General features: G+C 36.4%; 1 protein-coding gene across 1 annotated transcript; it reads right to left on the bottom strand.

The window, feature by feature from the left end:
• Positions 1–6,278: 6,278 nt before the first annotated feature.
• Positions 6,279–7,837, bottom strand: LOC110018896 (bibenzyl synthase-like). Its single transcript, XM_020716371.1, has 2 exons — positions 7,564–7,837; positions 6,279–7,459 (listed from the first exon to the last, which is right to left on the bottom strand). The coding sequence occupies exons 1-2, from the start codon at positions 7,739–7,741 to the stop codon at positions 6,465–6,467; spliced, it is 1,173 nt and encodes a 390-aa protein (XP_020572030.1). The 5' UTR covers positions 7,742–7,837; the 3' UTR covers positions 6,279–6,464.
• Between the last annotated feature and the right edge of the window lie 5,719 nt (positions 7,838–13,556).

Raw genomic sequence — 13,556 nt, 5'->3', positions numbered from 1 at the left:
TATATATATATATATAATTATTTTAAATTATTTTATATTTCGAACAATAAAGATTCAAACACGAACGAACGCATCACTTTTCGTGTTTGGCTTGTTTACTAACCGAACGAAAAAAAATTGTTTATGTTTGTCTCGTTTACTTGTTGAACGAATCGAAAATGAACTCATTGACGAATCAAACATGAACTGTTCGTGAACAACTAGCTTTTTTGACAGCCCTACATAGGACCCGCCTAATAAAATTATATTTTAATTTGTTTCTATTTATTCTAAGACTTTCTTGTTGTTCATGCGTATTCATGAATTTATAAATTAAAAAAATGTGGAAATTGTATGAAAATGAAATATATTTTTAAAACTCAATGAATTTTTTATTATTATGAAAATTGTTTTTAGAATTCGAAAGTTATTTAATGGTTATTCTTGTTAATTTTTAAACGTTGTGCCTTTTAAATTAGTTTTTAAAATATTAATTTAAAATAATATTTAAAACTTTCACTTGTTCGCGTCTGTGCGCGCTCGCGTGTGTTCTTGTTATGTATATGTATAGTTTGATGTGTGTATATTATCAATTCTAGTATCCAACATATGATTAGGATTATTATTATGCACCATTGGTCAAATGCATTAAGATGTTTGCATGTCTTCTTCAATATTAGAAAATTATAGAACATTTTTAATTAATTATGCATGCATTATGGAATATATCGCAACAAACATTTATTCACCCTTAGAGCTCGACTTCATGAGTTCCCATACTAATAATTCCACCACACACACACCTTGATAACCCATTTTCTTTAGTATGCCGTCAACATTTTATGAATCAGATGGTTATCATTTTTCATGAATTATGTGACCCTCGTTCAAGTGACACATATCAAGCCTCGTGTGCATTAACTTTGACTATGTAGGTGTTTGAATTTATAAATTTGGTCACTATTATATGTTTAAACATATAAAGTTTGCTCCATTGTACACATTATATTTTATTTAATGATTAGATTTAAATAATTTTTGAATCCCATAGAAATGAAGGAAAGTACAAGAAACAAAAAAAAAAACTCAATCTATGCATAACCCGCCAAGCTTGTTATGCTAAAAACATGTGTGTCATGGTTGATGCATATATGCCTAAGGCATGATGTTAATTTATTTTGAAATGACGTAAGAGTTAGTATGTTGGCATATATTGTATGTGTTGAAACGTTGTAATAACTTGACTATGTGATGTGATATATGATAAGATCTAGATAAACCTTTTTTTTTGTAAGATCCCAATGAATATTGTATCATATTTCTGCCTAGCTTCCTCATCTGATGAGCAAAGCCCCTCGACTCTAGTACATGAGATAGATGACACCACCGACAGAGTCTATACTGAGCCAGAGGGTGACTCGTAAGTTGACTTTCAATTGTACAATATAATAACTGTTGGTATCAATTTTTGATGTCACAAGTATAAGGTGTCCACGTACATGACTTAGTTTGGTCTACGGTTCTTCCGCAGCATCCGGTAGTTCCAAACACCCACTCGGGACTCTCTATCACTTATTCGGGGTAAGAAGCGAGAGTTGGCAAAAAATTTAACCTTGCCCAGAAAAGCTACTGCCGGGAAGCTTCATTTAGGACTTAAGACGTGCTTGGTGCTTAATTTGATAATTATAGGTCACCACACATTTGTCTGGAGCCTCTCATGGCCAAAGGGAGCCACAAAATCTTCGTACGTGCGTTACACGAAAATTATTGCGAAACCCTACCCACGCCTTGGTTTAAGACAACCGTTGGCCACCAAGTTTCCGGTGAATGACCGACGAGAATAGTCCATTTTAGAGTAATGAGACTATATTTCACTCATATGAAGTCTCCCATAGCTTACTGTTCCAAACCTTGTATTTTATTGCCAATTATATAAAAATGGTTATGTAAAATCTTGCTGATTGTACATATGATTCCAGTACAGCTGATACTCGAGAACCTTGAGAAATTCATATATGAGATCGTTAAAATTCAGTTGATGCTCGAGAAACTCAGACCAACACTTGACAGTGTTTCCGTCCAAGCTACAAAATCAACAGTGATTGGTAAAGCCCGATAGGAAAAAAATTATCTATATAACCAATAAGGAAGAATAAAAATATGATAAGTAAGCCATGAAATGTTTGACTCAAAATGCTCATGCAACATAGAAAGACCCGTCTCTTGGCTAACTCCTAACGAATCAAGCTCTAATAGTGATTCCCTATCCATTAGTGATAAGATTCACGGTTGATAGTGTACAAATAACCTCAACAACTAGTCCAAATGTTTACTCATGTGAAGACTGTTATAATATGCGCTTAGTGCATCAAACATAAGAAGCGATCTGTCTAGACGACTTAATCGAGCGGTCGAGACATAAGAAATATAAGGCTTAAACTAAGCAATAACATAACAGACGAGTCTTAGACACTATCTAATCAACACTCATACATTTAGTTCAACAAAATTTTTTGATTAGTTAGTCTTTTGGCATCCCAAGGGTAACACGAAGCATATCTTTGCTCGGGATACATATAGGGGGATTTGACATGTTCTCCAATACATTGCTCGAATGCTGGCTGATACGAACGAAAAGGGTCGTGGAGCAAATAAGGAAAAAGAAGGAGTCCCATCATGCCATTTTTATAAGAAACAAAGGCAAAAAAATCAAGTTTAATTATTGAATCATTGATAAGTAGTAAATGTCATATGCTTTTTGCATTAAATTTATTTATTCTTATCACATTGTCACTTTCAAGAAATAAGAGAATGAAAAACTAAATATGTGATATTAAAATGCGTCGTCGTTGATCCTGAGAGGATCTAACGGTATAGAAGGAAAGAGTATGGCGATAGAAGGCTTACCGACAAAAGACCATGAGGCCTAATCCGATTGAGTGAAGCTTGTTAGAAACGGTGGAGCCCGGTCCACTATGCTTGGGCGGTTACTTTGCTTTGGAGAGTCACACCTCTTCACAAATAACCACTCCAGCCTTCCTCTTTTGTGAAGTGAAGCATCTCTTTGCTCCCTCATGTTCGTGATAAAAGCTTCGGATGACTCTCATTGGGTTTAGACGTCACGGTTTGAGTCCTTCGGTTTCCTCAGGATAGAGGAAGGTTTCTCGAGGTAGAGGAAGATAAGTGCAAGCGATAGTTCCTTGCGTAAAAAAGAAGAAGAAGAAGATTGTTCTCTCTAGGCTTCTTCTTGGTGGCTTGTGGTAGAAGAGAAATTGGATTTATTTTTCTTATAATTTTATCTTCTTTGGTGTATCTCGGTGTATAGTTTCTTCGGTGTATCTTGGTGTGGAGAGAGAAGAAAAGAAAGAGAAGAAGAGAGAACAACGAAGTGAGACTGAGAAATTCCTCTTGTAAGTCGAGGTGATCGACTGGTGTAAATTCCTCAAGCAGTAAAATCCTCTACAACTCCATAGACGTAGACAATTTGTCGAACCAAGTAAACCTGTGTGTTTCGCTGTGTTATTATTTTCTGCTGTGAATTACCTCGTTTTATTTTTTGCTTCGTCGATCGTTCTCCTGTTTGATTTATATATATACCACATCAATTTATATATCTAGATCTCGCAACAACAACAACTGATATCAGAGCATGGTTTCAGATCTGAGGAAGAATGATGACTGCAGATGAAGTGAAGTTTCAGGGATCAAGAAGTTTGACGGCACAGATTTTGGTTATTGGAGAATACAGATAGAGGATTATTTTTATGGGAGGAAAATTCATCTTCCGTTATTGGGAAAAAGACCTGAAATCTTGGATGACACTGAATGAAATTTGTTGAATTGACAAGTTCTGGGGGTTATTCGATTGACCCTATCGAGATCTGTTGCACACATTATCGTCAAGGAAAAGATGACTGCATATCTCATAACAGCTTTATCAGGTATGTATGAAAAACCATCGACGAATAACAAGGTGCACATGATGAAGAAGTTATTTAATTTGTTATTTAGAAGTTATTTAATTTGAAGATGGCGGAAGGTGTTTCTGCTGCTCAACACCTGAATATTTTCAATACTATCACAAATCAATTGTCATCTGTGGAAATTGATTTTGATGATGAGATATGCACACTGATCTTGTTGGCTTCATTGCCAGATAGTTGGGAAACCATGAGGATAACAGCAGTTAGCAGTTCTGCAGGTAAATCTAAAATGAAATACAATGATATTCGTGATTTGATTTTGACTGAGGAAGTTCGTAGGAAAGATTCTGGTGATGTCTCAAGTTTGATTTTGACACTGAATGTTGATTTCAGAGGGAGATGACATAATAGGAACTCAAGTATAGGGAGATCAAAATCAAAGTTTATTAAGCAAACAACCTGTTGGAATTGTGACAAGGCTGACCACATAAAAAAGAAATGCAGGAATCCTATGAAGATGGAGAATGATAGCGCAAATGTGGTATCTGAGGAATCACTGGATGCACTATTGTTGGTAGTTCATAGTTTTGTTGAAGACTTGATATTTGATTCAGGTGATTTGAATGTGGTAGGAAATCTAAGGAAATCTCCGGAGGCCACAGTGCAGGGCAGTGATGGAAGTGAAAAGGAAAGTGTGTCCCGACCACCCATTCCTATTGTTCCACAGACAGATGTTGAAAAACTATAGAGCTATGAAGAAATCTTGCAAGATGAAAGCTCGAGCAAGTGAGAGCTAGCAGAACTTCCATCAGGGAAGAATGCATTACACAACAAGTGGGTGTACCAGTTGAAGACTTAGCGTGATGTCAGTAAGAGGTACAAGGCTAGACTTGTTGAAAAAGGCTTTCAACAGAGGCAGGATGTTGCCCATGCACTGAGAGTTGTAAGAACAAACAAGTGTGACCCAGGAAATAGCTTGGAGGTGCAAAGCTATGTAGAGCTTGCTGATACGATGACTGAGAGTGTTACTCTTGAGAAACTAAAGTTGTGTACAATTTTAGTTGATTTTCTCGAGTGAAGACAGATGCTTTGAGTTGTAGAGATGGAGGATTCAAGTTGGAGGATTCAAGGTGGAGGATACATATTGAAGAAAAAGACGACACTGCCAGTGGAAGATATCAATTTGAGGAAGGAGATGTTGTAGCATGTGTACCGGTCTCCAAGTGGGAGAATTGTTAGAAACGGTGGAGCCCGATCCCCTATGCTTGGGCGGTTACTTTGCTTTGGAGAGTCACATCTCTTCACAAATATCCACTCCCGCCTTCCTCTTTTGTCAAGTGAAGCATCTCTTTGCTCTCTTCTGTTCGTGATAAAAGCTTCGGATGACTCTCCTTGGGTTTAGACGTCACAGTTTGAGTTCTTCTTTGGTTTCCTCGGGATAGAGGAAAGTTTTCTTGGGGCAGAGAAAGAGAAGTACAAGCAGTAGTTTCTTACGGCAAAAGGAAGAAGAAGGAAGAAGGAAAAAGAAGAATATTGTTTTCTCTAGGCTTCTTCTTTGTGGCTTGTGGCAGAAGAGAAATTAGGTTTATTTCTCTTATAAGTTTATCTTCTTCGGTGTATCTCGGGTGTATCTCGGTGTTTATCTTCTTCGGTGTATCTCGGTGTAAAGAGAGAAGAAAAGAGAGAGAAGAAGAGAGAGCAACGAAGTGAAAGCTTGTAAGTCGAGGTGATCGTCGAGGTGATCGCTGGTGTAAATTCCTCAAGTAGTAAAATCCTCTGCAACTCCGTGGACGTATGCAATTTGCCGAATCACGTAATCTGTGTGTTCCGCTGTGTTACTATTTTCTGGTGTGAATTATCTCGTTCTATTTTTCGCTTCGTCGATCGTTCTCCTGTTTGATTTATATATATATACCACATCAACTGATATATCTAGATCTCGCAACAACAACAACTGTCATAGTCAAAGTCGGTGAGGCCAAAACTGACCGAACCATGAAACAGACTAAAGATGACCACATGATACGTGAATGAGCCAATCAATCATGAATGAGACAAAAAAACAACCAAGCCCAGAATCACTTAAAGAAGATTCAGTCTCCTAGCATCTCCACTCACCCAAGGGACACCCAAAGGCCCCTCTCTCTTTTTCTTTCTCCTACTTACACTCTAATCTTTAGGTGGGGGCCATTCACAAAAAAATCAGTATTTAGCATTTGGCAATTCCTCAACTCAAATATCAGAAACAACAATTTTCAAGTAATATTACGTTCCAATTTAGACATTCCAGCCAGTATACCAAGATTGGAAAAACACATGTCAGCCAACTCCACGTCACAGTCATATTCATAATACTTTTTATTTAGAAGTGCAAGGTATAAAATATTCGAACCATATTAAAAAAAAGGAAAAAAAAAGCAAAAACAACAAAAACAACAAAAAATCAAACAGAATAGCCAAAATAAAATAAAGAGCGGCTTTAAGCCCAACTGTAGGAAGCCTAACTGTAGGATGAATTCATTAACAGCGAATTCCCGCAACAATGATACTGCAGGTTCAACATTAAATAGGGACACTGTGGAGAACGACAGTTTCGATAGTGAGGCCTGGACCGAACCCGAACAGCACACCCCACTCAAGACCCTCGCCAGTAGTAGCCTTAGCTTCTTTTGCTGATTTTTTCCGCATCTCATCAAGAGCAAAATGCACACAGACACTCGACATATTACCGTACTCTGCAAGCACATGCCTGGAAACCGACAATTTCTCCGGCTTCAACCCCGCCCTCTCCTCCACCTGGTCTAGAATTGCTCGACCGCCGGGATGCGGCACCCAGAAGATTGAGTTCCAATCTGAAATGCCGAATGGGGTGAAAGCCTCTTCCAAGCACTTGCCAACATTCTTAGAAACAATCTGCGGTACATCTCTATGGAGCGTGGCTGTTAGGCCGCCCTCACTTACATGTCCTCCAATAGCACCCGTAGAGTCGGGCAGTAAGACTTGAGATGTCGACACTATGATGAAGCTCGCCCGCTCGTGAGCCGCCTCATTTGGGTCCGCCCCCACTATAACTGCGGAGGCACCATCGGCAAATAAAGCTTGCGTCACAAGGTCATCCTGGTGCTCCTCAGATGGTGCACGAAATACCACCGTAGTGGTCTCCGCGCAAACCACTAGCACTCGTGCACCCTCGCGGCTCTCGGCAAGGCACTTGGCGAGGCGGAGCGTGGTTCCGCCAGCAAAGCATCCTTGTTGATAGAGCATGACACGTTGGACGTTCGGGTTGAGGCTGAGGATTTGGGTTAGTTGGAAGTCAGCACCAGGTAAGTCCATCCCGCTCGTGGTGCAGAAGATGAGGTGCGTTATACTGGACTTAGGCTGCCCCCATTCCTGAATCGCCTTGGTGGCCGCTTCCGCCCCCAGTTTCGGTATCTCTCTTATAGCAACCTCTTGCCTTATGTTCAAAGATTTGTCCATATATTTGCGGAGGCAAGGATTTGCTCTGAGAAGGTCTTCGTTCCACACGAAATGGCGCTTTCTGATTGCTGTCCTATCACCTGAATGAAAATTGAAGATCATGCATTGATTGGTTCTGGCACATTTATGATTTGTAATTTGGTGCAAATTAATAAAATTTAAATGGAGAATTGGGGTGCCATACAAATGCGTTGGAATTTCTTCTTGAGGTCGACCAAGTGCTCGCTGTTGGTGACACGAAAGTAGAAGTCGGGGTAGTGGCATTGTTCAATGAAGTTTTCGGGGTTCGCCGTACCGATGGCCAAAATGGAGGCGAAGCCGTGGGCTCTTGGTGCCTTCTTGATGGATTCAATACTCGGCATGGTGGGAAGTTTTTGTGATTTTGCAAAGTTGGAAGGGGGAGAAGTGGAAACCTAACTAACGGCTATAACTCAACTGATCAGCTTTGGCAGAGTAGCTTGATATTGGCCTGGTTGTTTAGTCGGCTGATGATTGCTTTATATAAGCAATGATAGGAGGAGGAAAGTGGGGTTGCTAGATGGCACGCAACAACACTACGAATTCTGGTATATTCCCATGGGGTCTTGTCGTCTAAGTCTTCGTAATGTTTACTTGGACTTCCACTTCCATAATGGTAATGACTCAGCTGTGTTTTATTTAGACAAATTAATATATACAAAAATAAAAAACGAAAGACTTTGATTAGAGACATATAAATATTCAACTTAAAATTACAATTGAATATATAAAAAAATAAATGAATTAATTAAAATTTAAATTAAAGTTGAATTATTTTTTATCTAAAAACGGATAGAAACTTAATATTATCACCTAAATAAAGCTATGCATAGAGTTAAAAGAAAAATCTAATAGTAAAAAAAAAAAAACTTATTAAGAATATTTATGGTCTTCACGTTCACGTAGAAAATTAATAGAAAGAATTCAATTTATTTCACATGAATAATATCCTATACGCATTTAATCCAACAAAATGTGAAGATTTAACATTAAACCATTTAAATAAAAAGAAAAGACACACTTGCTTAACATTCTGTTTGGGGCGTTGGTTGGTGCGGTTTCATACCACAATTTGCGGTGTTTAATTAAAACAGCGAGGCCACGGTTTGATTAATTTGATGCAAGTTGCGGACCTGCATTTCTCGCTATTGCTTTACGTTCGCTGTCGTCGTTCCTTTCTTTGCTGACCTCCTTTCTTCTCCCGACTCACCTCTTGCCCTAAAAATCTTCTCTCTCAAGGCTCACGATTCCGTGTTTCCGGTTGCTAGCCCTTATTTCTGATTTCGTTTCGGTGGTTTCAAGTGACTGTTGCAGTAAGCTTCCACTCTTCTCTAGTTCTCCTCTCGTTTCTTCGACTCAATTTAGTGGTTATGTACAATCTATGCACATTGCAGTGGTTCCTCTTCTTTGATTTTGGTTGGTTGTTCTGATGAGCTTTCTATTCTCCCTCTCCCCCTCCTCTCTTTTGTTCAACTTAGTTTGGTGGTTCTGCACATAGTGCGCTTTGTGCGGTGGTTCACCTTCTTCCTCTCCCCACTATTATGGTATTCACTACGATATGTACTAGTTGGTTCTTGATTTTGTAATTGGGTTCAATGGTTCAATTATGGTGTTTTTTAATTTTACAACTTGGTGGATTCGACCCTCTGCTTTTTTGGTTTTAGTGGACATCGACTTTTCAGTTTGGTGGTTTTCAATGTGATATGTTTGGTAGATATTTTTGTTTATTTATGCTACATCCTATTGATGGGTTTGGTCATGTGCAATGGTTGTTTTTGTGGTAAGGTTTGCATATGTGAATTGGAATATAGATGGTGGTGGTTGGAAATGCAAGTGAAAAGGCAATAGAAATGATATGCATGATAGGTCATTTTGCTTCTTTTATGGCACACCTTGTTGACTGTTTTTATTATGTGCAATGGTTTGTACGGTGGTGGTGTTTGCATATGTGAATTGAAACATACAAGGTGGTGTTTGGAAATGCAAGTGATGTTGTTGAATGAAATTTGGTTGATATTGTTGCCCGAATTTTGGTTGAGGTGTTTGTCGTGCTGTTGGTGTGTGGATGTGCTAGTGTGTTGAGGTGGTGGTGGTGGTATTGTGGATGTTTTGATGTGTTGAGGTGGTGGTGGTGGTGGTATTGTGGATGTTTTGGTTTGTTGATGCCATGGTGTGTGGATGTGGTGGCAATGGTGTGGTATGGTGATGTGTATGTGGTGTGGTGTGGAGTGGAGGTGTTATGCATGTTGTTGGAGGGGTAGTGGTGATACTATTTTGGCTTTTTAATTTTTATCTGAGCTGCGTCACATAATTTTTATGACAAATATTTATGTTGATTAGTTTTTTTTCATTCTATTAAACACAATGGTTAAGACCGAAGAGGTCATTTGAAGTTTGGAAGAAGAAATGAATTATATTTTGTGATATGCAAACTTAACCGTTTTTCAAACTAGTGCAGATTGTGATTGCCACGATTAGTCTTCATAATTATATTTGGCGGCATCCTTCCAGCAACGACACTGTTTTTTGTATGACAAATGAGGATTATTCACTTGTCCCTGATGAGGAGTACGAATATCGTATTGGACAATTTTTTTACAAGCCGAAAATGATGTGCCTAAGACCTGTACGCAAGATGAGGAAGGTGCAAGCGGGATGCATAATTAAGGGAATTAATTACAGATGCTATAGTCAGAGGGAAATTGGAGGGAGTATTGGTTTTTATTTCTGTTTATTGTAATGGTTGTTGAAAATATTCACTGTTTATTGTATTTGTATTTTATACAAGTCATGTATGTTTCTGTTTCATATGCATTGATATTTATTGTATCAATTTTTTATGTAAGTAAAATGTACTTCTTTTCATTTTCCAGTATTTTTCTCACTTGAATGGTCGATGAAGTAACTATGGGTAATATATATATTCTAAATATTAAAGGTCTTTTTTCTGGGTTTTGGAGGTTTATGATAAGAGATTTGACCTTATGAGTTCTTATGGATGATCTGTATGACATTAGTGGTTGGTGTCACAAGTGAAATACTACTGAAGGCAACCAAGTTTCTTTCTTTTTTTAATGCTATGATTTTTAAGGTTCTTTAGATGACCTTTTTTTAATGATAAGCATCTCTGACACACCCTGACTCAATATTGCGTCGGTTAAAGGAAATCAAGAACCATTTTTTTATATGGTTTGTTGCCTTCTTATAATGACAGATTCGTTGGTTTAAATAATGAGTTTTTTGAGACCTCACAAACATAAAACTTTATTTAATTACTTATATTATTAATTTTACTAGTGTTACATTTAACAGTATGTGTTTTTAAGCCTTAAGAAAAGATGAGCTAAAAAATTTTCAGTATATTCAAATGATTGCGCTGCTACTGCAGACTATAATGTTTTTTTGCTACTGCAGACTATAAGGAGAATCACAAAAAAATATGACTATTTTAGGTGGGAAGATGGGTTGGAAGTTTCCACCGCTGAAAGTGATATGGCGTGGAGAGTTTTCTCGGAGAACAACTTATCTCGTGACATACACCGTTTGCATTTTAAAAATAATATTATTATATTATTAATTATTATTTTAATATTTCTTCTTTTAATTTTGGTAGTCATGCTGCTCACTATTTTAAAAGATGTCTATATTTATTTTATGATGTTCTGCACTGAATATTTGTTTTCAAGTATGAAATATACTGGTATGAACAATTCTGTTAAAAAGAACACAATGTAATGACATACTGATCATTTCTCTAGAAACAATTGCAACAAATTTATTTTCAAAATATAAAAAACAATCAGGTAGTCAGCTTCTGTGTAGGAGCTCCCTGCTTCAATTGTTTCATAGCAGCTTATTAATAAGCTGTAGCTACCCCATACAGACCCTAAGTTCTTAGTTAGTTGGTGGTGACGAGCACTTTGTTCAACAAGATTTTAAATGTAAATTTAAAATTTTTAATTTACATCTTCTTATAGGTTTAATGATTGAGTAAATACGTTAGTTCAAGATTGGCCAAATGGTAATATGTGACTTTTATTTTTATGTTGGAAGAAGTTATTGTTATCATTATTATTTTAAGGCCTGTTAAAAAACAGTTTTTTTCCCCATCAAATTAAAATTTTTTTTCTTATATGAGACATTAATTTGGTCTTTTTGTCCATCCTAAAATATCAATTTGTCCTTCGTTACCATAAATCCTCTCACGTGGGATCTAGGGGAGCTGTTTGCCCTCCCTTCTCATAAATAAATAAATTAATAAATAAATGTTCCACTCCTAATATATATATATATATTTGGGTGTCATATAAGCGAATATTAGAGTTTAGGTATTAAATATGTAAATACATAAGAATTATAGGGTGTGTATTTAACTCTCCCTTTTAAAAAGCTATGTTTATATATATATATATATATATATATACATGTTAGTTTATGATTATCAAAGTTTATTAAGTTTGGTAGTAAAATAAGAATAAAATCTCCAAGATTTGTGTATTACCTTACTTATGTATATAAATATGAATGTTTTATGTGTTAGGCATGTATATATATAATAATTATGTGGCATGCATGTAAATGACCCCATAGAGCAAACATTCCTCACATATTGGGCTCCGCCAGTTTGATAAAATGTTGAAAATTAATTAATTTATTTTTTTGTTTTTATAATATAAAAAAAAACCTCTCCCATGACAAACAATTTTAAGTTCGCTAAATTTTATAAATATTCAGTTCTAAGATGGCTGATGAAAAAATATAGTAAATTTTTTTCAAGGTAAAAAATGGCCTACTATATAAATTATTTTGTGTTATGATAGTTAATGAAAACAATAAAAAATAAAAGTGGATATTCATTTACTTCTAGTTGATCTAATGAATATATATATATATATATATATATATATATATATATATAATTGAAATAGAGGCATGTAGGCGCTATTTTTGTGCTTTTAAAATTAAATTTGAAACCTGTTTTTAATATTAAAAAATTATAAAAAAAGTGCCGTATTTTAAAGTTTTTCTTTGTTTTAATTAGATAGCGGGAATGTGGAGGAAATGAAATAGAATTCAATTTGTAATTTGTAATTATTTTTTCTTTTTCTATCTCCTTCAAAATTTTAGTTTCCAAAAATAAACCTATCAAAAAATATAGAGCCAAGATAAGGTATAATAATTTCAACACATATTGAAAAAGTGGCTTTAATTTGAATTTTATTAAGTAATAAGTTAAAGCTGAGCTAGCTTAATTTGAAACATTAAGTTGTCAGGTAACACGTTAAGGATTTTAAAAATTATTATCAAACTTCTGAAATTTTATCTCTCTCTCTCTCTCTCTCCCCGTATGTATGTATGTATATAGACACACACACGCGCACACACACACACACATATTGTATATCAAACCCACGTCAACATTAATTGCGAGGAGATTCAATTGGCCAAGAGAAATAAGTGCGATTAGAAGGGCTAACTGGTAGAAGATCCAGGACCTGCTAATGGAAGACCAAGGGATTTATTTGACCAAGCACAATCCTCCAAAACCAGAGTTAGAGGCGATAAAAAACAAGCCATTCCAATCAAGGGTCGAAACCATTCAAATTGAGGAGAGACACCAACCACCTCTTAGTACAATCCACCAAAAGGAAAAGTTCAACTCATAGATAATGACTAGGTCAAAAAACATCCTAGAAGGCCCTCATCAAGGTAGAGCTATTCATCGGATTATTACGGTGATTCATTCCTGCTGGCTTAGTCACATCTTGACGACCAGAGTTCTTCATTCCGGGATCATAAATCAACAATCGAAGCAATTTAGCTGGTTGGCAAAAACCAAACCGACCAAACAAAATCTCATTGGCCCAAGAACAGTCTAACTCTACTTTGCAGACCGAGTGGTCCACCGAACTGTAGTTATATATTTGCAAAATATCCTGTAAACCCCCATTAGAAAAGGGGTAAGCATATAATTACACATACTATACTCCCTAACCAATAAATAGGGATCAGTTATTTAATAAGGGCTAATCAATAATCCAAATTATTGTGTTATTAGTGTGCATTCTTCTCTCAGCTTCTCTCTCTCTCTCATACTTACACTCTATTTTTTAGGTGGTATTCATAGATAAATCAACATCGAACATAATATATATATAT

This window comes from Phalaenopsis equestris, unplaced genomic scaffold, assembly GCF_001263595.1.
Source record: "Phalaenopsis equestris unplaced genomic scaffold, ASM126359v1 Scaffold000036, whole genome shotgun sequence".
Classification (NCBI taxonomy): domain Eukaryota; kingdom Viridiplantae; phylum Streptophyta; class Magnoliopsida; order Asparagales; family Orchidaceae; genus Phalaenopsis; species Phalaenopsis equestris.
The sequence above is the reverse complement of the archived record's forward strand: the minus strand, read 5'-3'. Positions and strand labels throughout refer to the sequence as shown.